At 43.0% G+C, this 27,943-nt stretch overlaps 1 protein-coding gene across 12 annotated transcripts in view; it reads left to right on the forward strand.

The window, feature by feature from the left end:
- Positions 1-27,943, forward strand: part of fat1a (FAT atypical cadherin 1a) — a 65,159-nt gene that overhangs the window by 32,943 nt on the left and 4,273 nt on the right. For 9 of the 12 annotated variants that reach the window (XR_006360621.1, XR_006360620.1, XM_044029232.1 and 6 more), the window contains exons 7-27: positions 321-389; positions 1,028-1,167; positions 7,544-7,819; positions 8,030-8,240; positions 8,768-12,838; positions 13,426-13,622; positions 13,736-13,889; positions 15,099-15,332; positions 18,107-18,493; positions 18,996-19,210; positions 20,094-20,231; positions 20,432-20,575; positions 21,988-22,185; positions 22,883-23,485; positions 23,969-24,191; positions 24,282-24,413; positions 24,505-24,662; positions 25,326-25,794; positions 26,255-26,408; positions 26,502-26,612; positions 26,739-27,382. Coding sequence is in view for 10 of the 12 variants with exons in the window: in XM_044029232.1 (XP_043885167.1) it covers positions 321-389; positions 1,028-1,167; positions 7,544-7,819; positions 8,030-8,240; positions 8,768-12,838; positions 13,426-13,622; positions 13,736-13,889; positions 15,099-15,332; positions 18,107-18,493; positions 18,996-19,210; positions 20,094-20,231; positions 20,432-20,575; positions 21,988-22,185; positions 22,883-23,485; positions 23,969-24,191; positions 24,282-24,413; positions 24,505-24,662; positions 25,326-25,794; positions 26,255-26,408; positions 26,502-26,612; positions 26,739-27,382 (8,928 nt within the window). In the remaining 2 variants the exon portion in view is untranslated. Of the gene's footprint in view, positions 1-320; positions 390-1,018; positions 1,168-7,543; positions 7,820-8,029; positions 8,241-8,767; positions 12,839-13,425; positions 13,623-13,735; positions 13,890-15,098; positions 15,333-18,106; positions 18,494-18,995; positions 19,211-20,093; positions 20,232-20,431; positions 20,576-21,987; positions 22,186-22,882; positions 23,486-23,968; positions 24,192-24,281; positions 24,414-24,504; positions 24,663-25,325; positions 25,795-26,254; positions 26,409-26,501; positions 26,613-26,738; positions 27,383-27,943 lie in introns of all 12 variants that reach the window. The other 3 variants (XM_044029229.1, XM_044029230.1, XM_044029228.1) reach the window with 2 other exon arrangements.

Here is a 27,943-nt window from a genome sequence, read left to right on the forward strand (position 1 = left end):
CTGCCTGTGTAGTTTAGATAACAGGAGTCTGTAATGAATTAGTACGCCATTATCCCAGATTTTCAGTGTGAGGTCATTTAGAGGCATTATTTTTCCCACAAAGTGTTAAAGCCTTATTTTTTATAATGTTATGCTGTGTATTATGTGCATGATCAACTCCTTTCAAAAAGTGCCTGCCTTTTCTCCCTTCCTCCCAGTCTGTCCTTCTTCTAATCAATGTCTGACTGACACGTCTCTTTTCTTCTCTCTTTCTCTCCGTGTGTTCTGCCACTGCTTTCCTCTTTTCTCTGGAATGTTCTGTTTGGTTGGATTTTTGCAAGACGGCATAGAGGATTCTGAGATGTTTTACATCCTTCAGATGGCTTGCGACCACAACTGTACAGCAGAAGGTAGCTGCTGGGATCTCCTAATAGGCTGTGGTGTATTAAGAGATCAACCTACATTGCCTGCCGTTGCTGCCTGTTGGCTGTGGTTGAACTGTGTTGTGTCACGGCATTGATGTTGCTCCACATTGTTCTCTTTAAAGCTGTAACCTAATACAGAATGTTGTAAATGTAAGGAATACCTCGTCTCCTCGCAGCCTTGTTTTGTATCCATTCTTGTGTGGTTTATCTTCCGGATATTTAGGGCTGTAAAACAATGATTATCACAATATGACTGATCTCAGTTACAATTGTTCAAAAAAAATTAAAAATCTTTAAATCGTTATCTGACACTTATTGTGATAATCATAATCCTGACTAATTTGAACATTTTTAGCATGATAGTCTTTTTTTTTTATATCACCTAGCCCGTGACTCGTATAAAAGCTGTTATGTTGATGTCGTGTTTGTTCATACAAAAAAATCGTCACTCATAATCAACATCATCAACATTTGTGTATCCGTTCATTATTTATCATCGGCAGAAAATTGATGTTTGTACACCAGCCCTAGTTTTTTGCGTCTGTGTGACCTTGGCACCGATGTTTTGTCACTAATCTTTTCTCTCCTTTGTTTGGACCCCAAAAAAAAAAATGATTCCACAGGTGGTAATTATGACAGTCGCTTTGACGTGGGCAAGGCCAGCGGAACCTTGATTGTAGCGCGGCGTCTGGATGCTGAGCAGAAATCAAATTACAACCTGACAGTGGAAGCTACGGATGGGACACGAACTGTCAGCACCCAGGTAATTGAAACACTAATGAAATGGCTGGAAGCTGATGAGGCATTGTCATGGTCCTGTTTTCTCATGTGGGAGGAAACGGAAGGCTAATGAGTGACGCAGTGTATGTGTGTTGACAAGCGATCATTGCTCTCAGCTGACCAGGGAGAAACGGCACTGGCTATGTTCAGAGTCTTGTTACGCGACGTCCTGACATGACACAACCTCTAACTGTATTCTCCTTGAAAAGAATGGACAGATGATAGAAAACGGGAATTGCTTTGTCTGTCTCTGTGAGTAGTGTGATTGAGTTCTGGTTTTTTTGTATGATATTATCATCGAAATGGGGAGAGTTCATTTGAAATAGTCAATATTTTTACATTCTAAAAATGATACAGGTGATTATGTTAGCTCAACAAGCTCCTCTCAAGCAAACTAATATGAACACAGTATCTTGTTGGTTTAACCTTTCGAAAAACTAAAATATAAAATGACGAGTTGTGCTTTTACAAGAATTATGCAGACATTCTTGGAGTTGTCTGTAGTTACTTGGTAACTTTATGGCAATAGCAAGACTCCCTGACTGTTTTATTACCTTCAAACCGAGCCAGGTTGATCTCTTTCTTCTTTCTTTGTCTTCATGCTAAACCAAACTAGTCATTGGCTGCAGATGCATATAAATATGAAATTAGTGCATACCCGAGAAAGAAAATATCTGGTCGGTTGTATAGTTAAAATGTATTAAGTAGGCTTTTTGCAAACCAACTTTACCCGCATGCATTTTAGTATTCACCTTCTTTCTGTTACCTACTAAACATGTTGCATTTGAATATATTACCATTAAAATACAATCATGTGTGCATACAGTAGATCCTGCTACACAAGTGATCCCAAAGCTGAACTGCCATTGTGCCAGTTTTTGTTCAGGCATTCATGCCTTGTCTGTGAGAGTTTGAACACTTTTACATGGTAGTTTGGGTCATATCGGATGACAGCGTTCGAAATGTTTTGTCCTTTGTCCTCAAAGGGGAGCTTCAGAGAACTGTAGCTGGAAAAGAATCTATTTGTTGTCACTCTGTATGAATCAAGCCTTTCATCATCGGGGCTGCTGTGCTCTACTGAGCCTGGGTTAAAGCACCGCCTTCACTGGCATTTTGCAGTTCACATGCGGAAGCAGCTAGTCCTTTATTTTAGTGCAGACCCCTCCAAAAAAAGCACACAGTGTACCTTTTTTTCACCCATGTTTTTCTCTCCCCACCATAAAGCGTTTTCATAAAGGCCATGGCAACAGACAATTTAAAAGCATCTCAGCAGCACTGTTTGCTGTGACATTTTAGGTCAGATTAATCACATTGAAAGGTTAATTCTCAGTGGGGCTCGCTTCTCAGCGGGACCACATTTACCAGCGACCCCTTTCACCTCGCAGACAATGATTCAACTCGGTGATCATAAAAGAAAAACACTGGATCACCTAATTGATTTTCAAGTTACTTTCTGCTTTCATGCCTTTGTTTAGTGTATCATTACAAATGATTAGTGCTGTGGCTGCTGTGGCTCCTACACGTGAGTGTGAGACATAATACAACCAGTTCACCACTGTAGGTCAGCCGTTTTCTGTCGTCGAGGGAAGGGATTTAGTGAATTTGTATGCTCCATAAACCACACTTTGCGATGTAGGCCAGCTGGCTAGGATATGCTGAGAGTCCAATCGGTGACTGAAAGATGCACACAGAACTAACAGAGACTAGAGCAATGTGACCAAAATGTGGTTGCCGTGTACTGAATAAATCCCTGAAAGTGAAAAGTTGTTGTTTTTACAGATTATTTTCCCATCAACAAAAGAAAAAAAAACCCACAAACTTGTACTCACCTCAGTGCTTGTCATTATTGTTGTTTTGTTTTCATGTTCTGAAGACCACTGTTGAGATATCGTGTGTCTTTTGCCTTCGTATTACCTACAGTACATGTCTAATACGTCACATACAGATCCAGTTGGTTTGCTTACACATGTCCCTGGGGAAACCATAACTGTCCTGAGGATTCAGAGTAATGTGTCTCAACGTGTTTCAGGAAAGCCATCTGAGTGTTTTGGCTACTAATTTGTTTATGTGAAAACATTGTTCAGCATTGTCAGCATTTGCTCCGTTAGCAGGGGGTTTAGCAAACTGTTATCATACACATACTCTTGCGTCCTGCTGAGAATTGCATATGTGTTACAGTGGCATGTAACTAATTATTGTGTGCAGCTCAAACGCAGTATAATGAATCATTTAAAGCTGTAGTGCATGACGTATAATACAAATAAATGTCTGTAAGATTCAAACCATAGTCAAATGAGTCCGCACAGTGATGATGAAGCCAACCATCTCCACACGACTCTCTCTTTATTTCCCAGTGCAGCTGTATTTACATCTCCTGTCACCTGGTGATGAAGAAGTGATTTATTTTATGCTAAGACAGCGACGTGTAAAGTGAGAACAGGTCGGGATACGACTGAACATACAAAGGAGTGCCTGCGAGAAGTTTCAGAATTTTACAGCTGAAAAAAAAAGAAGAGTCATTCAGTGGTTTGATGGGATAAAAGCATCAAAGCGTCAGGTCACATATTGTAGGTATTATGCATGACAGAGTCAGTCTTCAGATAATTATGTTGGTTTTTGCTCACCAAGACCAAACTGTTGCAGAATAATAACATCAACAACAAAAAATCACCAGAAGTCATGCTCCGCAGCGATACATGATTACAATCATACATCACCATTCAGATTTGTAGATTATAATGTCAATGAAAAGGTCAGCCATCCCCCACCCCTGCTTATGTTTGTACTCAATAAAAGAACATGTATAAATAAATATTTACTTTTACTTTAGTGTTATTGATTATGGATTTGTTTCCCCAGGCACTCTGTGTTGTTTACCTTTAAGTCACACAGCGTTGCATTGCAAATTAGATCTGCCTAAACACTCATGCACAGTGTTCCATGTCTCTCTGTCTTTATCTTTCTTTCTGATTACTCCTTATCTGGTTTTCAAACACCCGGCATTTATTGGCCGGGCATGCATCGGCAATGATTGTTGTGTTTGGGTAAAATAAAGCACAAACAAGAGCCCTGGACCTCTGTGGGCAGTGAGCTGTGTTAATCCTGTATTGGGAACATGTTGGAGTGGTCGCTGCCAGTGTCCTGCCTTCGCCCAGAACCTGCCACCTGGCAGGGAGGCTTCCTCTCCGACGCGCGGAACAGGAGGACAATGATCACAATAGCAGCCCCCAGTTGTCCTGTTTGGGACACCACACAGAAGGTTTTCACTTCTGCCGAGGGCAACAGGCTTCCGTACTTCAATGTAAAAATGTAAACAGATATATCGGCATGTAGTGGTGAACCCACTGGTAAACCTACGTGACCCTCAGGAACCATAGAAACACAAAGGCTCTCTCTAGGATCAGTGTTTGGTTTTGGAGTCCATTTTATTGTCCATACCTTACTTGAGCCTCAGAAAGAACTAACTGGGCTCGATGCATCACAACAATAGCTGTTCCTCTTCATGCATATTTTCCCTGTTACCTGTTAATTGCCATTCGATCTCAGGTCAAATGACTCTGAAATGCATGTGGGGTTTTTTATCGGCTAACTTCCACATCTGCTTCATCTTTGACAGTGTTGCAAATTTCGGCAGCACAGCCTTTATCCATTTTTTTTAGTGAACCTTACTCTTTATAACTTTAAAGTTATAAAGAGTTTTTATAAGTGCCTTCTAATCATTACTGCTGTTGAGTTTGAACAAGGCACACCAATAAAACATACAAAAAAAGTAATGGCTGTAATATTGTCACAAAGCTCCATTGTGATGTTGCATTTTGCAAACAGATGATGCAATGGAAATTGTGTTAATCCCTTTGCTTACATGATTCACCTGGGTTAAAAAATCCTGGATGTACCTACTAATTTTAGTATGAAAGCAGATTTAGAGACCACTGTGGGAGGTCTATGGAAAACCGTGTGCCACTCTGTTGTTTGCTCACCATCTGACTGTTGTAGTTCCACGAAGGCGTCTCTAAAGGATCAGCTGATGTAGACGAGGGGTGCCGCATTCCAGCTCGGGCACCTCATAGCTAGGAGCTGTGCCAACAAGGCAGTCTCATCATGCAGCCCAGATGCCCTTCCCCCATATCCACCGATACACCATCCTCTGTTCGCTGTGCAGAAGTACTTCAAGCTGTTCTGCTCACAATCTGTCCCCGGTCTCCCATTTCTCATGTTTTCTCAGTCCACATTACAAAGACTCTCTTTATGCCTCACTCAAGTGTGCACCTCGCTCACTGACTTGTGAGTTAGTGTTTTTTGAGCTGATGTTTTTAGTGCTTTAATCTCAACCACAACTTGATTATTTTTTTTTTTTGTGAAATCTGACCATTTCTATCTACCTTTGATCTTTCCCTGTCATTCTTCTTTATCACTCTCATCTCATCCGCCCAGCACTTTTTTTGTCTTTTTTCTTTTCAGTATCTCCATCTGTCACGTCTGCGTCTCACTCCGAATCTCGTTCTTCCTCAAACACTCCCGGAGGAAGCTTTATACAAAAACTACCGATTTTTCTTCCACACCAGTATTTCTGCTGCAGTCAGGCTGTATAATGCTGCTTTGTGATGTTTAGGGGCAAAGTTCCTTTGAAGTATTTAAGAGACTCTGCGCAAAGGGAGAGCCAAGTTTGTGTGCATGTTGGAGAGGGGGGAGAGAGCGAGGTGCCAAATAGTTTTGGAAAGATGTGAATACTACTGACCAGGTTTCCGTGCTTGTATTTATTTCTGCTTCTTGACAACACAATCAGCCGCAGCCACCTTTCTCACCAGTCACATAATGTGTTATCTGACACCAGCCAGATTGAGACACACTGGACAGCCTCTTTGTGTGGATGTATGTGTGGAAGGGCACATTTTATGAGCGTGTGTATGAGGGTGCACATGTGTGCAGCAGTGTGTGTAAAACATGGATTGTGAGACATCAGGGATCTGGTGTTATATGATGTCTAGAGTGACATGAGAAGACATGCATGGAATGAGACAGACAGTTAGGCCTCTAGGGGTGCACCACACACCAGAGGCTCAATTCAGTATTGTTTTTCCGGGCTTAATGTCTTATTGAACAAAGCGTATTTATTCTAAATTATGTCTCATGATTAGCGGCATGATGCGAGTTGCTCGTGACACATGACTTGAGTGGCAAATAGCCAGTTTTACGGCACTGATAGACAGCATGAAGCCCAGTGCTCCCCCTGCAAGATGACATCTGTGAGGCTCGGCAGCACTGCCAACATCACAGCACACAGCAGATTGTAAATGTTATCAGTCCTGTCAGGTTGGGTCTATATTTGTTTCTGATATGGGGCTCACAGCTTAACAAACACCATGGTCGTGTTGACCAGAGATCTCACAAATCCTGGTCAGCTATCGAGCTGTTAACTGGTCAGAGTTTTTGTGACTTTCGCCCCCCCCCAACATTCTGCCTTCACTATAGAGCTTGGGTTTGACTGGTTCCTTATGGGACATCACCCCCTGGTGTCTGGTATGCAGGTGTCTAATCTGGGTTGATCCCTTTGTTCCCCATGCTTGGCAACGATAGAAGCTCCTCGCTGGTCTGGGAAGCAGAGCTGGCATTCCAGCAGCTCTCCATAATCCTCTGTCGGAAGTCCAGTAGACGAATGGCTGGTGTTGATAAAACATGTCCCAGTGGAATTTTATAGTTCGGGGATGTCCAATTCTTTGTTTTGTGTGTGGGAGAAAAGTGCAATGGATTCTTATGTTCGTCAATGTAAGAAGCACTTATGTGTTATGAGTCTGACAGTTGCTTGTCAATACCATACAAGAATATTCAATCAGATTATTTAATTCATTGTCATTTTTAACAACTGCCACTGTACTGTCAATGTAATCATTTGTGTGTAGACAGAGGGGACTTGTGGTTGTTCTACATTGATTTCTTGTTTCACTGTTAACACCATCGAATGACTATTCAATTAAAGTATTACATTTGCCATCATATGTATTGAATCTGTCAATATCTGCACTATTCCACAAGTGTGTGTGTGACATATGTGTAGTTAGTTCATGTGTGTGCACAACACGGCATTGTGAGAGCATGTCAAACCCAGTTTTTGAATCACTGTTATGGACTTGCCCTCTTAACGCTTTTATTCTGAAATAGACGCTCAAGAATAGTTTGTACCACTAAAAATATTTGATTTCTTTATTCACCCTGTTATCCTCTAAAACTTGGCAGTCCGTAGTAACCCAATGTCAAGTTTAGAAGTGGCTTTTTAAGTGTAGCCCTGAAGAAATCCACATGCATGACTCAAGGCAGTTGTTAAAAACATGCTCCTCTCTCCCCACCTTTTTCTGCTGTAGGTGCTCATTCGTGTCATCGACACAAACAACCACCGGCCGCAGTTCTCGCAGCAGACGTATGTTGTGAACATCCCTGAGGACAAACCAGAAGGGAGTGAGGTCATGCAGATCAGTGCTGTGGACAGAGACGAGAAGAACAAACTGACCTTTACCCTCCTGAGCAGCACAGATCCAGTCAGCCTGAGGAAGTTCCGATTAGATCCAGGAACGGGCACTCTGTACACTGCTGAGCGACTGGATCATGAGACTATGCATCATCACATCCTCACTGTTATGGTATGAATAAGTAAAACAATTTTTAATTGAGTTATTGTTTTAATTATATGCATTAGAAAATGAAACTTTACTATTCTTTGTAAGTATGAATAGCTACACTATGAAGGGTAATATAAAGGGAAGAAGAACATCTCCTAAGGGCTCTCAGACTTTGTTTTCGACCTTCCTTTTTTTTAGCTGACTGACTCTTTCTAAATTTCCCTTCTTAAGGTTAGAGACCAGGACATTCCAGTAAAGAGGAACCTTGTACGTGTTATAGTCAATGTGGATGACACCAACGACAATGCACCCTGGTTTATTGGCACACCGTACACTGGCCGTGTGTTTGAATCAGCCACCGTAGGCTCAGCTGTGCTTCAGGTCACCGCTCTAGACAAAGACAAAGGCCACAATGCAGAGATCGTCTACAACATTGAATCAGGTAAAAAAAATATATATATATATATATGCTAAGTGCCACATTGCTGATCTATTCCCCCCTGTTTTCCCTCCAAGCTGCACATGTTGTTTGGAAAAGAATGCAAAAGAAAACAGCTTGTAAAAAATGCATGAGTCATTCTGAGTTCTGCTACCCACTGCATCTTGATCATGAATGGAATATTTTACAAAAAACAAGGAAGATTGGAGACTTTGTTTAAAGGTCCTCCATATACGTGGGAGAAGAACAGATTCCCCCTCTGAATTTCCCACAATGCTTTTGCTGTTATATAAGAACAAGAAACATACAGTCAATAGCTTGTGGTTCAAAAACATGCATGTCTGGAAAAAAAAAAAGAAACTAGATGACTTCATTGAGCTGTAACTTCCTCATCAATAACATCGTTCTTGTACTTTCTTGTAGAATAAGTTTTTGTTGCCATGCACTGAATTCTGTAATTCTGAGTTCTGCAGACTGATTTAGAGTGCGAGTACAGTCACATAAATGTATTTCTCTTTTGTATCTTGCAGGAAATTTTGCAAACTCATTTGCCATTGACCCCGTGCTTGGAACAATCACAGTAGCCAAAGAGCTCGATCGCCGCAGCAAGACCCTGTTTGAACTTACCATTAAAGCATCTGATAATGGAACGCCTCTACTCTCAACTACAGCCACTGTTCATATTGTGGTAACAGTTTCTGACAATGCAGCCCCCAGATTCAGTGAAAAGGAGTTTTCAGCCGAGGTCAGTGAAGCCGCTCATCCAGGAAGTTTTGTGAGTTTGGTCACCGCTGTCAGCCAGTCGTCCGTCTTCTATCAAATTAAAGGTGGCAATATCAACAGTGCATTTGATATAAACCCAAACTCCGGAGTGGTTGTGACCCAGGGAGCTTTAGATTATGAGACCACCTCTCATTACACGCTCATCATACAGGGAACCAACATGGCTGGAGTGGCTAGCAACGCAACACTGCAGATTCATCTAAAGGACGAAAATGACAACGCTCCAATCTTTCTCCAGAGGGAATTCAAAGGAGTAATCAGCGAGTCTGCTCCCATTAACAGTGTTGTTCTGACCCATGAGAACACTCCTTTTGTCATTCGAGCTTCTGATGCTGATTGTGATCAGAATGCCATGCTAATCTATCAAATAGTCGAACCTTTTGCACACAACTACTTTGCCATTGATTCCAGCACTGGAGCCATCAGAATTATAACATCTCTGGATTATGAACAAAGAAGTGTTTTCCGGTTCACTGTTCAGGTCCATGATTTGGGAATGCCAGGCCTGTTTGCAGAGACAGCAGCCAATGTGACCATTGAAGTAATTGATATTAATGACTGCCCACCAGTTTTTAGCCAAAAATTCTACGAGGCAACTGTCATAATGCCAACATTCAAAGGGGTGGAAGTCATTGAAATTAACGCTACAGACTCCGACTCTGCTCCTAACTCCAAACTCCTTTTCTCCATCTCTGAGGGTAATATTGGTGATAAATTTAAGATGGATCCGATCACAGGCATAATCTCCATTCAGAATGTCACACAATTAAGGAGTCGATATGAATTAAAGGTTAGGGTGTCAGATGGTCGATTTGCCACTGTTGCTACAGTAAAGATAAATGTCAGAGAAAACAAAGAGAATAAGGTTAAGTTCACCAGGGAGTCCTACAAAGCCACCGTCCAAGAGAACTCATCTGAGAAGAAAACTCTAGCTGTCATTGCTGCTGTTGGGAACCAGGTGAACGAGCCTTTGTTCTTCAAGATTTTAAACCCTGACAGCAGGTTTGAAATCAGTCACACATCCGGAGTAATCTCAACTACCGGGATACCATTTGATCGGGAGGTACAGGACACATACGATATCATTGTTGAGGTCACTAAAGAGGACAAAACTGAAGATGTCTCCCATGTTGTGGCAACTGTAACGGTGGAAGATGTGAATGACAACAAACCTATGTTTGTGAACCTCCCCTATCATGCCCTAGTTCAGATGGATGCAGAGGAAGGCCGGGTCATCAGGCAGGTCACTGCAGTAGATAAGGACATGGGTTCAAATGCAGAAATTCATTATTACCTAAAGGAGCATCAGGAGCATTTTGAAATTAGCCCCTCTGGCGAAATATCCCTCAAAAAGAAATTTGAGAAGGAATCACTCAACACAGACTTTGTCATTGTTGTCATGGCCAAAGATAATGGAGACATGCCTCTCTCAGCTGAAGTAGATGTCCCAATAACCGTGGTGAACAAAGCAATGCCTATATTTGAGAAGCCATTTTACAGCATTGAAATCCCTGAAAACATTCAGTTACACACACCTGTGCTTCATGTTCAGGCCAATTACTCAGAGAGCCCTCGTATTGTGTACACTATCTCTGAAGGAGATCCTTTTAAACAGTTCTCCATTGATTTTAACACAGGTGTAATTCATGTGATTCAGCCTTTGGACTTTGAGACACACCCTGCTTATAAATTAAATGTGAGAGCCACCGACTCTCTGACTGGAGCACAGTCAGAGGTGTTTGTTGATATCATACTGGAAGATGTGAACGACAACGTCCCTGTGTTCCTTTCAAAGACCTACTACACCAATATTTCTGAGGCCGCTGTCATTGGTACATCAGTTTTGCACGTTGACGCCAAAGATTCTGATACTGGTAACAACCAGGAACTGTTCTTTCAGTTGGTCGAGGAAAAGGGCGAAAGCTCAGAGTACTTCACCATCGACCGTGACACAGGAATGATCTCTGTCGCTCAAGTACTGGATTACGAGGAGATCCAGCAGCACAGGTTGAGAGTTCGTGTTGTGGATGGAGGCGTTCCAGCCCTCTCCAGTGATGTCATTGTGACAATAGATGTAACGGACCTAAATGATAACGCTCCAAAATTTACAGAAAGAACGTACAAAACTTCTACCAGTGATCTGGCCCCACGTGGACACTTCATCACCCAAGTCCAAGCATCAGATGCTGATACCTCAGATTCAAATAACTTGGAATTCTCAATTGTATCTGGAAACGAAGATCAGAACTTTGCTATAGACAAGCACACAGGAGCGATTGTTATTTCCAACCACCGCAGGCCACATATGCTGCCTCTTTACAACCTCACTGTATCGGTTACTGACGGTGTATTCAGAAGCTCATGTGTTGTCATGGTCACAATTATTGGTGCCAACTTCCACAACCCTACTTTTGCTCAGATGGACTATGTGGTGGAGCTCATTGAAAACTCACCTGTCGGTACCTTGGTAGCAGAAGCAAAGGCAACAGATGATGATGACGGCATTTATGGGCAAATAACATACCAAATTGTCAATGATGTTGCAAAAGACAAGTTCTCTGTCAATAACAATGGCGAGATTTTTTCTTTGGAGAGTCTTGATCGTGAGAACAACAATGAGAAGGTCATTCCAATTTCTCTCGTCGCCAAAGATGGCGGCGGAAAAGTGGGATTTTGTATTGTCAATGTCATTCTCACAGATGTCAATGACAATGCCCCACAATTCAGAGCAGCTGAGTATAAAGCCACTATTTCATCGGATGTTCCAAGGGGAACCTCTGTGGTTAAAATTGCCGCTTCGGACATGGATGAGGGAAGCAATGCTGACATTCAGTATTCGATAGAAGCAGATGTTGAAAATGTGGAGGAGAACTTTGAAATCCATCCAATCTCTGGGGTCATTGTAACCAAAGAGAGTCTCATTGGACTTGAAAATGAGCTGTATGCATTCTTTGTCAGGGCAAAGGATACTGGGAACCCATCTAAAAATTCAGTTGTGCGGGTTTACGTCAGGATTGTTGCACCTGAGACCCCAATTCCCAAATTTGCGGAATCACATTACCGTTACACTATTGCTGAAGACCTTCCCATTGGCACAGAAATCGATGTGATTCAGGCAGTGAGTGAGCAACCAGTTGTCTACAGCCTCGTGAAAGGAAACACTCCTGAGAGCAATGAAGACGAAGTGTTTGTTGTAGACAGAGACAGTGGTGCCTTGAAACTTCAAAAAAGCCTCGACCATGAAACTACCAAATGGTACCAACTCACGTTGCTCGCCCAAACCAAACAAGAGAACTATGAGATAGTTTCATCTGTAATTGTAAACATCCAAGTGAAAGACCTCAATGACAACAAGCCGGTCTTTGAGTCAGATCCATATGAGGCTGTCATTGTGGAGAACCTTCCAAGTGGGACTCAAGTAATCCAAGTCAAAGCCACAGACCAAGACTCTGGAACCAACGGCCACGTCCTTTACAGCCTCAATCCCAAGCAAAACTTGCCGGAGATCAGTGAACTGTTTGCTGTCAACAGTGAAACTGGATGGGTGACCACACTAAAAGAGTTAGACCGTGAAAAGTTGAACAAATACGCTATTGCTGTTCTGGCCGCAGACCAAGGGGATAAGATTCAACATACTACTGGCACCAGAGTGGAGGTAACAGTTGCTGATGTAAATGACAACCCACCCCGCTTCACCGCAGAGATCTACAAAGGCACAGTGAGTGAAGATGACCCTCCCAGTGGGGTGATCGCTATTCTCAGCACCACAGATGATGACTCTGAGGACATCAATAAGCAAGTGAACTACTTCATCACAGGTGGGCATTTGTTGTTTTGCAAGATAGATAATTAGTAAGCCAAAAGGCTAAACTCCCAAGTTCTTTGTGTGTCTGTTTTTCATAAACAGAGCTCAGGGGGTGGGATGGGGGTGTTATCCACTTATACTATTTAATATAATGATAATATCTCATCTTTGAAACATTACACAGTCCTACCATTTGTTAGGAGTCTGAGTTATTGCCTGATCTGCCCAAGCTGTCAGCAAGTATTTTGATCATAATAGTAGAGAATTGTTTGAATGGTGCTTTGAAATAGATTGTGGAAAATACTTCATCTGGTGTTAATTAGTGTAAATAACTATACTGAGTCTAGAAATATGAAGATTAATCAGAAACCATAACTGTTGTTTATTTGTGTTCATTGTTTAAAGTTGTGCAGATTTTTTTATTGGTCTGAAAGATTGCCTTTGTACCAAACACTTGATTTAGAAGGATTTGCTTTGCTAAGCGGTGCCGGATAATCACATGTGAATTCTTCCTCTTTATGTTTTTTAATGATGTGTTCGACTCTTGCTTCTGTGGTGTTGATAATTCTGAAGTGCTGTGTTCCTTTTAACACCAAACAGGAGGGGACCTTCTCGGCCAGTTTGCCATAGAACATATTCAGAATGAGTGGAAAGTCTCTGTCAGGAAGCCCTTGGACCGTGAAGAGAGGGACAATTATCTCCTTAACATTACTGCCAGTGATGGCGTCTTCACTGCCAAAGCCATTGTGGAGGTCAAAGTGCTGGATGCCAATGACAACAGCCCAGTATGCGAAAAGGTAGTTATTTTCTTCCCAGCCTCTTTTTATAGCAGCTAATTTCTATTTTTCTTCCCTCTCCTTCCTGGTATTTTCTTATATTTAATCATCTCTTCTGCTTTCCTCTTACTCAGTCTCTGTACAGCGAGAGTGTCCCAGAGGACTCCCCTGCTGGCAGACTCATCTTGCAGGTCTCTGCCACAGATGCAGACATTCGCTCAAATGCCCAAATCTCCTACGAGCTCCAGGGACTTGGATCGGAATTGTTTGTCATCGACTCTGATACAGGTATGTGTCATGTTCACATGGGACTTGAAGGAGTCTTGCATGATGTGGCAATATCTAAATGTATATCTTTAATTTTTGATTAGTCATATATCGTATTGTTATATTATTTGTCATTTGCCATGTGTGTCCTTGAACACATGGCAGTAGGGAGCAGTATATTGGAGTCTTGTATCAAACACTCATGGCCCTCGGCTTCATTTTACACCGTTAAGATTAAGATATTGAGTTGTTACTACTTCTCCATTTTTTTATTTTTTTTGCCCAGTTGTTATTTACTTAGTCATTTCTAAAAGAGGCTACAACATTTCCCTGCAGGCCAACTCATAGGCCCATGGTAGCTTGAGTAATGATATTACAGAGTTGCACTTAAATTGAATTTATGGCTTATGTACTTCTTCCCTGCAAATAATTTCTTCAGGGAGACCTTCTAAATCAGACACTGGCTTCTTTGGAAAAAAAACATGAGGAAATTGGAAAGAAAAATAGCACCACTTAATCACCACCAACGTTAAAATGAATGCAAAGTAAAGTCAATAGATGGCAAAACAAACTAAGCCACTAGATTTGCAGCTATACGACACATCTGCTATCACATGAAATCCCAAAGGACAAGCAGAGTGCAGCCTTAATACGCTGAAAGACTGACACTGATGCCATGCAGCACTGTTTTGGCAACTGTGAGTGTTGAGTTTCAAACAGCAAAGGCTAGTGTTAGTTGAGGGTTATATTTTTCTCAGTTCAGGCAAGTAGGATTATTGCAGATGAGGACCGCCAAAATGGCTCTGGAGTTTTCCACAGGGGCTGCGGTAATGTTGGCTGCCTGACTTCAAAAATGATCTGAGCTGCCAGCACTGATGTCTCTCTTCATACTCACCAAGCCCGCCCCCACCTTTCTCTGCCTCCTCTTGTGCTTCAATTACTTATTTATTTCCCTGTCTTCTCTCCCTTGAAAGCCATTTGTTGTTTAGATGTGTTTTACTTGGTTAGTAGACAAGGTCGTTCCAGTGCTTCAGAGTATACACGACTTGTTCTCTTAAACACAAACTCAAGTTCATGATAAATTGCTTACACAGATTAAATCTTCACCCACTAAAAAAAAAAAAGGCTTTGATTTGTTTTATTTTTTTTCTGTCAAATGAAGTCATCCTGCTCCCAGAGGAAATGATGTCTCTTTGAATTATGTACAACATGTTTTTGTCTCATCTCCAGGGGAGTTGAAGACCTTACAGCCTCTGGACAGAGAGGAGCAAGTTGAGCACAGGTTCAAAGTGCGGGCAGTGGACGGTGGAGGGTGGTACTGTGAGGCTGACATCCACATCACCGTAGAAGACGTCAACGACAACCCGCCGCAGTTCTCATCCGACCCTTACACCATCACAGTCTTCGAGAACACAGAGACGGGGACATATGTGGCAAAACTGCAGGCGAATGACGTCGACACTGGTGAGCAATTTAATTGTCAGACACACGTTTCCCATGATCTTGTACTTGCACTAAGAACAGAATCAGACTGTTGCCATTTTTTTAACAAAAAAAAAAAAAAAGGGAAGCTGAATGAATATCTAATAAACTCATTTGCGGTGTACTCCTTTGCCTGAAGTCAGATAGCAGTATTAGTCTTGCTTTGCTTTCAGTTTTCCGCTGATTTTTTTTGTATAAATTCCGATTATATGAACATGGACCTGCTGTACTTGTGTAATTAGACTTAATGTAGCTTAGGTTAGCTCGCTTACTTCATTTCTTAAAATGGTTATCCTGTTTTAAAGGGTTGTAAATATGCTAGATACTGTATATAGGATAGTAAATATTATACAAATGTCACTTTTTTTCTCTTCTTCGAGGTTTCTTTTAAGATTTTTTGTGCATTATAGGAATATTCTTAGATAAACTTACGAGATACTGGTAGAGGCTCAGGTAAATCAGCTTTATTAGTTTCTGCTGAGGCAGTAGAACGTTAATTGTGAGTCAATAAGGCCTGTGCATTATGATTAAAATGCAATCAACAGCATCCCAGCGCATTACTCAGTGTCACAATAAAATAGCATGCACTTATAATTCAAGAATAGGTTCTTAGCGCCGTTGTATATTGTGTGCATATGTATTCTGGTTCAGTGGTGACTAACAAAGCACAAGTTATTATCCTTCCATTATGCGTGATACTAAATTGCACGAGGGGTGGATAACAAAAGTGGAATTTCATGAATGATAAACCCCTCAAATTAAAAGCTCCATTACACTTTAATGAAATTCTTCTCTCTTCATGCTGAATTCTCAAAAGGGATGATTGTAATTTTCCATTTGCCTGGTGCAAAGCCACAGGGCCACATATTTTTCTCTGCCGTCTTCACCTTTCAGCAAGCGTTGCCAGCCACTATGAGGTTTACATATGAATAAGACAGAGAAATTAAACCCAGCAATTTAGCAGACACTTGAGACTTCATCCACAAAAGCTACTGGACCTGCCTGTCCAAGTTTTCACCACTTAGTTTGTGTAGCGGGATATTTAAGCCTGTAGAAACATTGCTGCATGTTCGCTGTTAGAATGAACTCGCTCTCTGTCCGATGTTCTCGTCCCTCGTTTTGGCTGGACTGACAGCTCGACAGAATGAAGGGGGTGGTAGTATTAGGTCCCTCAGTGAGAATGGAATGGTGAAAGGTTTTGCTGGCAAAAAAAAAATGCTTCACATTTTGAATATCAAAGATAGAGATACTCGAAGGAAGGGTGGAGGAAAAAAGCTGCTCCCTGCAGTTTAGCCAGGAGCAATAATTATTTCAGCTTACACTGAGTGAAAGCAGAGAGACATTTGATTAGTATTTCTCTCACATACATGGGTATGGCACACTGAGGTTTTTTTTTAGTATGTGTATCTCTTATTTTTTTATTTATCAAGTTTGAAGCACTGAACTGGCAAGCCCCAAAAAGCCACACAGAGGATACAAGAAAAACAGGCGCTGTAGTTTTGACCCAGTTTACTTTTTCAACTGTCTTGGAGTCAACCATCAACATTCAAAGCCTAACGTAACCCCTTCTCCTCAGAGAGAAGAGAGGCCCTATCTTCCATTGATATTTGACTCGATATATTGCTGTGTGGACTCGTTCTTGGCTCGAGTTGCTGTGTGCCACTTGTGCTTGAAGACGTTTGATACCCACATCGCTCCTGCTCTTCAGTTCAGCTCGCTGCCACAATCTCTGAGAGACAGCACTTATCAGTGTGGAATAGTTATGAACCAGACAAGACAAACAGACCCAGACTTGTACCCTTGATCTGCGATAAACTTAAGTTATGCGAATCCACATTCCTCCTTTGATTCTACGTTGACCCTTATCGCTTTTCCTGGATCCAAATGTCTCCTTTTGCCCTCTGCACTGCAGTGTTGTTATTGTCTTCATTTAAGTTTTCACGTTGCTCCATGGTAGAGAAATGTAATAGTTTTCTGCTGTGTCACTGTTGTGCTTTGCCAGATTCATCTGTGATTGGCATTCCCTTAAAAAAAATTTAAAAATAAATACAAAATTAAAGATTTCCATTAATACATTATTCTTTAGAATAAATCTGCAAATGAAGAGCATTAGAATAAATTCAATATAAGCCATCAAAGTTAAACACAGCTCTACTAAAGGATGATCAAAGCAGGACTCAACGCAATAGTTTCTCCGAACGATAATGAATGGGAATGCAATGGCGGGTTTCAAATGGGGGCCACCTGCAGAAAGGCATTATGATTATTATTGTGATCTGTCTCTGTCTTGTTGCAGAGAGCGTTTGCTAGTGGGAGGACATGAGTTATGAGAACAACATGGATGAGGAGGCTGCTTGAAAGATGAATGTTTCAGAATGAGAACAGAAGAGAGAAGTCCGAATCAATAAATCAATAAAATAGTCCATGTGCTTGTTTAACTACTGTATTTGTGTTGGGGGTGGCCATAATTTTATTTCGGGCTTTGTTTGCTTAGATGGGGGTTGTAGGTTAAAGACATAGACCACATGGAACAGGAAGAAAGAATATATTGAATAGCCAACAGGGGCTGAATGCTTGTTGAAAAAGATAGACGATCATGTGTTGGTGTGTGATTGGACACCGGGGTGATCGAGAGCTTGTATTGTGAATTGTGACAATTGTGAATTTTCCAGTTGCAAAACCTCAACATGGCATCAGTCAAATGCCGAGGTCACGCTACACCACAGATCTAAATTCTTCTTTTTCTTGAATTGCAGGTTTCAACGGCGACATCCTCTACTCATTAGCCGATTCCGCCGACGGATATTTTTCAATCGACGAGCACACTGGCGTCGTGAGCCTGGAGCGTCTCCTGGACCGCGAGGTGCAATCGGTGTACGAGCTCAAAGCCCGCGCGAGTGACCAGGGTTCGCCACGTCTCTCCTCGCTGTGTCAGGTGGTGATCTCAGTCCTGGACATCAATGACAACCCACCGGTGTTTGAGCACCGTGAATACACAGCCACTGTATCGGAGGATGTGGTTGTAGGCACACAGGTGCTCAGAGTGCAGGCGACCAGCCGGGACATGGAGGCCACTGGAGAGATTTCTTACAGCATCATCAGTGGAAATGAGCATGGAATGTTCAGTGTGGACCCTCATACTGGTATGTCATTACATCACGTGGCTCCTTTTCATTTTGCTCTTAGCTTAGTGCTAACACAGTATTACATTTAGTCCAACTAATATAGAATTTCAACACATTCTACTCCCCCATCATCACCACAGTTACTTACATGTGAAGTGAACTATCTAAGGCCACGTCTGCCATACCGCCATGAATGTTGTTGTTGAGTGATCGCAGTCTGCATTCCTGTCCCATCGTAGATCTTGGCATCGTGCTAAAAGCCAGTGGGGATAGAAATTGCACCACCAGCTCGCAAAAATGCAGCTTAAACTTTCAAATGTCAGACTGGAGTGTGATTATCTTTGTTTCAGTATTCAGTGTTTTTTTTTTCTTGAACATTAGTATTCAAATATGCATCAAATAAAGAATCAGTGAGGGATGGTGATTTTACCTTCACATGAAAGTGCTCTGATACTGACGTAAGTAATGTAACCTGTGAAGTCTCTCCTTTTCTGAATTCCTTCGGTGTCTTTGTCCTCAGGTGACATCTTTGTGATCGACTCACTTGACTATGAGGTCTCCCATGAATACTACATCACCCTAGAAGCCACAGATGGGGGCTCCCCGCCGCTCAGTGACATGGCTACTGTGAACATCAACCTGACTGATGTCAATGACAACAGACCCGCCTTCAGCCAGGATGTCTACACGGCGGTCGTCAGTGAGGACACGGAACTGGGAAAGACCGTGATGGCGGTAAGAGTGTGCGCGCTATCGTTAGCGACGTCTTAACTTTCCCTTTGCTCTGCCGACGTATTCGCATTCCCGCGGCGTAGTTCATTTGCGGAATACAATATCATACGCGTGCACCTGTGGCAAAACACCATCTGGTGGCACAGCAGAATTAGGACCAGTGCCGTTCCTGCTCGCTGCATCTCTGTTGCCTTCCATTATGTGACACACATACTTACACAGCTTTAATTAAAAGGCATTTCACTCATTAAGCCCCCTATCCAGTTCCAATACGGCATTTTCTTCCTTTACTATGTAAATTTTCACTCTAGCTATCCCTGTCCACCTCCGCTCACCTCCTTTCCAAAATAAAACCCCCCTTTATCTGTTCTCTGATGTGTCTGAATATAGATGATCATAAAATTGGATACCCAGCATTGTTTCATACATGTAAATCCTCACTGTCTGCTGATTTCCCAAGGGAATCCTTTCAATATGTGTCACTTGGTGGGCTTTAAATGTTAATCTTCACCGGCGTATCACGTCGTGGGATTTATTGATGAGTATGTCAGTCAGCACACTAGTGCTTTCAAGTCCTTACAAATATGTGTCATAGTGTGACACATTTTGACTCATTAATAAACCATTTTTGAATTGATTCCAATTCATCATGCCCACTTCAGAATAGTAAAGAAAACAGACACAAACAAGAGCCTATAGAAATCATTGCCAGATCATTGTAGTCGATATTTACATGTTCACATTTCGTAGGACCCCATCACTCTTAGTGATCAGGACCTTTAATGCATAATTTGAATTAGATACACAAGCAAATGTATTACATTGCCGTTCAAAGCCCCTATCAGAAGTTGTTGACTGATCATTGGTTTGACTGATGGATTCAAAGGTGATGGCTGAGGATCTTGACGGACCTTCCTATAATCACGTGCGGTTCTACATCGTCGACGGAAACCAAGGCAGTCCTTTCACCATCGACCCGGTCAGAGGGGAGCTTAAAGTTGCTCGCCAGTTGGACAGAGAGAGGGTAAGAGAAATGGCAGATTCAATGCTGACTGTACACAGAAGACTTAAATCCACCGTGGAACTAATTGCACTGCATGCAGAATCCAATCAGAGTCATGTCAGGCCTAATAGGAAAGCTTGTTTACCGATCTCTGCTGCATTATTGCCTAGAAAAGCAGCTTTGGCCTGTATGTTAATTCCTCCTCTTTCTCTTTCACTCAGACTTCGGGGTACACTCTGATGGTGGTTGCCTCAGACAACGGTGTGCCCCCTCTTTCCAGCAGTGCCATGATCAACATCGACATCTCGGATGTCAACGACAACCCGCCCCTTTTCTCCCAGGCAAACTACAGCCTCATCATCCAGGTGAGAAGGGACAGTGATCTGTGTGTGGAGGATGAGATCGAGGGAGATGGATTGGAAGAAAGAGAGGGGGAGGTGTTGGGAGGGGGGTTGCAGTGGACACGGTGTGAGGGATTAACAAGGAGGAATAATGGGAGACTGTGCGACTAGAATGTCAAGAAGCAAGTAGGAGGATGGAGCAATAACAGAGGTGAGGAGACAGGAGAGAAAGGAAGAGGGTGGGGTAATTGAAAGACATAGGCTGCATCTTAAGTAGAACTGTAAGATAATGATTTATCTGAATCTTTGATAAGGGATGGATAACCGCAGTGAATTTGTAAAGATGAATGATTGCAATTGTGTCCCTGTTTGGGAAATCAAAGGAGAAAAGTAAAAGGGCTGTGGAGATAACAAGGGAAGGTGATTCATGTCCAATTTTGCCGTCTGTTAAGAAAACTAGAAGTAATTTAAGAGACACTGTAAGAGGCACAAAATCACAATAAAACAGAAGAAGAAGAAAATACACACACGCACACACACATGCATGATCTGCACATGCCATACACACCACCGGCAGTGAATACCAGGAGAGTTACGAGTCATGACTTGAAAGAGTCAACAGAAGGGACAGATCTGAAGCTCGTTCCTGCACAGGAAAAACAAAACACAAAGACTTTACTGTGAAAGTGGCATACGGTCCCTCTAACCTGCCATTCATCAGAAGTTCAGACACGACGACGTGGACCAGATGCCCGACAAGGACGACACTGGCAAACGCCAGTGCACAACTCATCTTTTAGCTCAATTCAAGTGAATATCTCATTTATGGAAGTAACTACAAGATGGCTGAAACTGGATTTGTGTTTTTATGTTGATCGCCACAGCATTCGAACGTTTGAGATCTTGTCCAGTTTTTGTTGGAATACAGCATCAAAAAACATGACCAGACGCTAGCATTTAGTTAAAAGTTAAACTTATCCATGTTATTGCAGCATTACACACACGTTCACATGGGGTAAATACATGCAAAACAATCCTATCACACATCATTCACTCACAGATGTAATGGGCAGATCATACAAAACTCACCACAATCTTATGGTTTGTGGATGACCCACTTTAAGTCCCTATGCTCCGCCCCAGTGACTTTTAACATGTTCAACAGTAGTAACTCTTGGTGGCGTGAGTGACATGGAATCATCCTCTGGAGAGGATAGTAGTTGGATGTAGATTGGTGCTAATATAACACTGACATCTGTTTCTGCAGTGATAGCAATGTTTGATGAAGACTCGTCACTGATGTCAGCAGTGTGCCGTGGCTTCAAATCAAAGCTGCTGGAAGAACGCTGTAGTCAAACATCACGGAGCTGAATCACATTATGGCAGCCACCCCCACTCACCACAAATATTAAACTCTTCCCAACGTATACCCACAGGAAAATCGACCAAAAGGCACCAGTGTTCTTCAGCTCACAGTAACCGACCGGGATGCTTCCCACAACGGCCCACCTTTCGCCTTTGACATCGTGGATGGGAATGAGGGTGATGCGTTCCACATCAATCAGCAGGGAGCTCTAGTAGCTGTGGGGGCGCTGAACAAAAAAACGAAAGAACACTACCTACTTCAAGCGCAGGTGAGTCACAGCGCTGAGGATAAAGCTGAGTTGAGAGGTTGTATTGATTTAGCTGTCAAGCCATAGCGATGTGATCTATTTGTCTTCTCTTTTTTTCCCCCTTGTGGTACTTTTTCTGTCACCCTTACTATCTCTTACACTGTAGCTTCTAAACCTAGTCAGTGTTGGCCTCTGCGTGTTCCCTCTTTACTCCCTGTAAATATGTTTTAAATGCATCTTAAAGACTGCATGTAAGATGCAGATCTTAAATTGACAATAAAGCTGCTGCATCAGAGTACATCTCACACCAGAAGCATAAATAAAACACATTGGCGCCGAGTTGGCAAGATTAAATGTGTTGCTTGGTGTCGATGTGTCACCATTGCAGAAAAAAAAAAACAGTGGGCAGATGGGACTTGAGATGTAAGTGTGAAATCTTATTATACACAAGATGCACACTCATTCTCAAGTCATCGCCGTCTTTTACTTGCAGAACTGATGACAAGCCACGTTCCAAGTTAAAGTGCATGTTCTGTGATGTTTCAAATCTGATGTAAATACACATCAGTGTGGAGAGGCTTTCTGCGAGGACGTCCCCTCTGAAAAGGCTTGATTGCCCTCTGCTGTTGGAAAAGATAACTAAAAAAAAAATAAAAAATGAAAATGGATTGCACATTATTTCTTCATGGTTGTTTGTCCTTTTTCTTTCTCATATTAGGTGTCAGACAGCGGCAAACCTCCACTCCGCTCCACCGCCTTCATCAGCGTACGCATTATTGAGGAGAGCATTTACCCTCCTGCCATTCTTCCTCTGGACATTTTCATCTCCACAGCTGGTGATGAGTACTCAGGTGGTGTCCTGGGCAAGATCCACGCCACTGACCAGGACATCTACGACACGCTCACCTACAGCCTCGCCCCCTCTTCCTCCTCCTCCTCCTCATCCACAGACGAGAGTGGTGCTTTGTTTTCAGTTTCTGCCTCTGATGGTAAAGTGATCGCCCTTAGGCCACTAGATGTGGGTCATTACTCTCTCAATGTGACAGTGACAGACGGGCGCTTCACCACAGCTGCTGATGTCACCGTGCATGTTCGCCAAGTCGCTTCGCAGGCCCTCGACAACTCTATTGCTGTGCGCTTTGCAAATATTGCTCCCGAGGAGTTTATTGGAGACTACTGGCGCAATTTCCAGCGAGCATTGAGGAACATTGCTGGTGTGAGAAGGAGTGAGGTACAGTTAGTGAGCCTGCAGCCATCAGGGCAAGATCTGGACGTGCTGCTGACTCTGGAGAGATCTGGAAGCCCCTATCAGTCCCAGGAGGTAAGACTCATTTTGTCTTAAAGTGCTTAATAATTAGTTAGTTAAGCATTTTATAATTGTAATTATTGTAAAAACTTTGAAGTAAGATGAATGCAGATTATTTCAAACTGTAGTGTGCAACTTTTTTAAACAAATTCTGTATCTGTCAGCTTATCTCAGATTGACGGGCATTTTTCTCTTTTTAAATAAGCTCAACCATTAAATATCAGAATAACTGCAGATTCATTTCCTGTTAATTACCTCCGGCAAAGAGGCTGTGGTTTTGGCCTTGCTTGTCTGTCCGTCTGAGAACTGAAATGGAAAGTACACACTTAGGGTAACGTTTTTTTTGGTTGTGATCTGAAAGCACCAGTTTAGAATTGTTCAAAAACAATTGCTAACCTTGCAAAAGTGGTGAGTGTATTGACACCGTGGTGGAGACTTGCACTTTTAATGCTTCCTCTGGCTAGCTCATTGATCAATATTGTGCTATTTTGTCCTCAGGTCGTGTTCCGTAAGCTGAACTCGTCTACAGCCGTCATTGAGGAGATGACCGGGGTTCGGATCATACGGGTGGTGCAGAAGCTGTGTGCGGGGCTGGACTGCCCTCTTCGCTTCTGCAATGAGGTCATCTCCCTGGATAAGTCCACCATGTCCACTTACAGCACAGCTCGCCTCAGCTTCGTCACCCCACGACACCAGAGAACTGCAACCTGCCAGTGTGACGGTACACTGATTACACCTCCATATACTCATATATTTTCACATTTAATGTGTGTTTAGACTCAATTCTGAATGTTTGTTCTCTGGTATTTAGGTGGCAAATGTCCTGTACTGAACAACCTGTGTGAGAACAACCCCTGTCCTGAGGGTATGGAGTGTGTGGCAGATCCTAGAGCCACCATGTACAGTTGTGTGTGTCCTGAGGGCAAAAAGAGCCAATGCTCTGGTAAGACCTCCTCCCTCTTTCATATGCTTCCCCCCAAATATCCTTGTCCTTTTTTGTTTTTTTTTAATAAAATTCTTTCATTTCATATCAGATGGCCACTCGCTGATGTTCAGTGGCAGCGGCTATGTGAAGTATCATCTGATGGAGACCGAGAACAAGGAGCTGATGAAACTGTCTCTGAGGCTCAGGACCTTCTCCAGCCACGCTACTGTCATGTACGCCAAAGGAACAGACTACAGCGTCCTTGAGGTGAGTGTGTGTGGTCTATTGGGTCTATTGTCTATGACGGTCTATTGTGGACATCTCTCTGCGTGTCGTTGTGTATTTATTTATGAATACAAATTTCCCTATTACAATAGTTTACTAAACACACACATCAGCCTTCCCCTGAGAACAACCACCCACGTGTAAATTCAAACTATGCGGCTCAGAAAGCCATTTTTAACCTTCTTTCACTTGAGGGACTATGGGAATGTGGTGGTGGGTTGACAAAATCACACACGAGAGCTATTTTGGTACTGGGAGGAAAGCAGTAAGCAGTTTTCCACAGATTCCTTTTAGAGTCTGTCTGGTACAGCAGTCTGCATGCCAGACTTTACTGTAGACCTGAAACCTGGCTGGCTCACAGGCTTTTTTTTCCTGTTTATCAGACTTTATCAGATGCCATATAAGGCTTTTAAATCTAGAGTGTGTCTGTTTATTTCAGAGGTGTGAACAGAAGGTATATGGTTGTATTAAGTTCCTGTTTTCATTTTCTTTGTGCCACGACTGATTTCTACCAGATATTTAATGGTTTGATTAAGAATGAATTAAACTTGTAAATATAAACAAATGCCTGTTACATTCAAACCACTGTCCAGTGAAATGTTAATCAAGTCTGATCTACTGTGTTCTTGCCGTGTTTTAAAATAGATTGTGAACGGCCGCCTGCAGTACAAGTTTGATTGTGGCAGTGGCCCTGGCCTGGTGTCAGTCCACAGCGCTCAGGTTAACGACGGGGAGTGGCACACAGTTTCACTGGAAGTAGACGGTAACTACGCTAAGCTGGTATTGGACCGAGTGCATGCCGCCTCAGGCACGGCCCCGGGGACCCTGCGTACCCTCAACCTCGACAACAGCATTTACTTTGGCGGTCACGTACGCCAGCATGCCTCCCCCCGCCACGGTCGCAGCCTGCCTGTCACCAACGGGTTCCGTGGCTGCATGGAGGCCATCACCCTGAACGGCCAGGAGCTGCCTCTCAACACCAAAGCCCACCGCGCCCACGCTGTGCTGGAGGACATCATGGATGTGGCCCCAGGCTGTGCACTTGCACCTGCTGAGAGTTGTTCCAGCAATCCCTGCACCAACGGAGGGAGCTGCACCTCGCTGCCTAATGGAGGTACATAATGTCCTGCTCAGCTCATTGCACTCAGATTTATCTTAAAGCTGCTTAACTTGAATTTCCAGTTTCTCATTTTGTATTCTGTACTGCTGTTCTGGAGGAGATTAAGAGACATTTTGAGTTCTAACTCCCCTTTATCACTGCCTCGAACTGGAAATCAGCAATAGTTTCTTTTCTGTGACTGTGTTCCTTAACTCATTCCTTTAGCATTAAAAACCAGAAGGCACAATCCCTCTCACATCCCCGGTGTTTTTCTAAAACATCTTCATGATGTGAAAATAACAACAGCAAAGTCCAAACATCTGCCTCCCTGTACAGAAATTACAGAGGAAGAAAATATAAAGTCACTGTCTTTTTGATGTCCTCTGATCTCAATATATTCAATTACCTTAGATTGCTTTAACCAACACAGAAATGGACACATATTCAGAACTAGGTTTTCTTTGTGATCCCGCAGGTTATTTCTGTAAGTGCCCCGCCTCATTCATGGGCACCCACTGTGAGGTTGGCATAAGCCCTTGCGCTTCCAACCCCTGCCTGTACGGAGGCACCTGTGTCCCTCGTGCTGATGACTTCTATTGCCAGTGCAGAGGGCAGTACTCTGGACAGAGGTATTACAAATGTATCCTGTTTGGTCTTAGTTGTCAAGGGGGAACATTTCACATTCTCTTGAGGTTACTGACGAAAACTTGTTTTGAATTCAGGTGCCAGTTGGGTCCATACTGCAGAGACAACCCCTGTAAAAACAGTGGGAAGTGTATTGACAGTCTGGATGGTCCAGTGTGTGAGTGCGAGGCAGGGTTCCAGGGCGACAGGTTCGTCAGTTTTCAGTTCAAATTTCTAAACTCAACGTGAGATTTAACATTTGTAACTTAAGTAGTTTGTAACAAGCAGTATTTCACCTTCCGACATTGCTCATGTGAACCTCATATACTCTCCAGGTGCCTGAGTGACATTGATGAGTGCATCAACAACCCTTGCACCAACGCGGGCCAGTGCCAGAACACATATGGCTCCTACAAGTGTAACTGCTCAGTGGGTTTCTCTGGGCAGATATGTGAACTCCGCACCGAGGTCCGCAATGAATTTGTCTCCACCTCTTGGAACATCGGCCTGGAGGAAGTGATTGGCATCGTGGTGTTCGTCTCGAGCATCTTCATCCTGGTCCTCCTCTTCATCATCATCCGCAAAAAGGCCTGTCGCCGCAGGTCGAAGACCGGCAGCGACGACAAGCATCTGGGAAGTTCAGGCGTGCCCCACTCCTTCCTCCAGAGGCCGTACTTTGACGCCAAACTCAACAAGAACATCTACTCTGACATCCCGCCTCAGGTCCCCGTGCGGCCCATCTCCTACACTCCCAGCATTCCAAGTGACTCGCGGAACAACCTGGACAGGAACTCATTTGAGGGCTCGGCCATCCCGGAGCACCCAGAGTTCACCACCTTCAACCCAGACTCCGTGCACGGTCACCGCAAGACGGTGGCCGTGTGCAGCGTGGCACCCAATCTGCCGCCACCCCCTCCCTCCAACTCAGTCTCAGACAGCGACTCCATCCAGAAGCCGAACTGGGACTATGATTATGACAGTAAGTTTTGCTTCCGTGTTTTATTTCTCCCGTGTGTCATTGCTGGGCGACAGTTAGGAGGAAAAGACTTAGTTCCACATAACCTTTTGTTCTGACCCTGCAATTCATTCATGCTTTTGTTGATGCACATATTTTAAGATAAGTGATCCCTGACACCGGAGGACAGTTCAGAATGATTACTTTCAGCTGAACCATGTCGTGATAATACTTGCAGAAATATGCAGTTAGCCTCCAGGAAACGGTAAATGGTAGGACATTCTTGAGAAACCATACACCCTGAAAATGAAGCACTGCCCGAGTGCATTTCCGAGAATGGCTGTGGTTGTACTTCGGCTCATCTGTTCCATTTAAATTCCAGTGCGGGACCTCTATTGCCCCCTGTGGACCTCTGAGTAATTACCACAACACTGCCGGTCTGATTTGATCTATTTTGTTTTTGCTGAACCATAAAATTGCCAAACAGAAACTTCACACGATTCAAAACAATAAGTCTGTAGCCGTGTTTATGTGCTCCAGGACATTTCATTTAACAATTAAACTTCATCTGTGTTTCCTTTACCA

The sequence above is a fragment of the Solea senegalensis genome, linkage group LG6 (genome assembly GCF_019176455.1).
Source record: "Solea senegalensis isolate Sse05_10M linkage group LG6, IFAPA_SoseM_1, whole genome shotgun sequence".
In the NCBI taxonomy this organism is placed as follows: domain Eukaryota; kingdom Metazoa; phylum Chordata; class Actinopteri; order Pleuronectiformes; family Soleidae; genus Solea; species Solea senegalensis.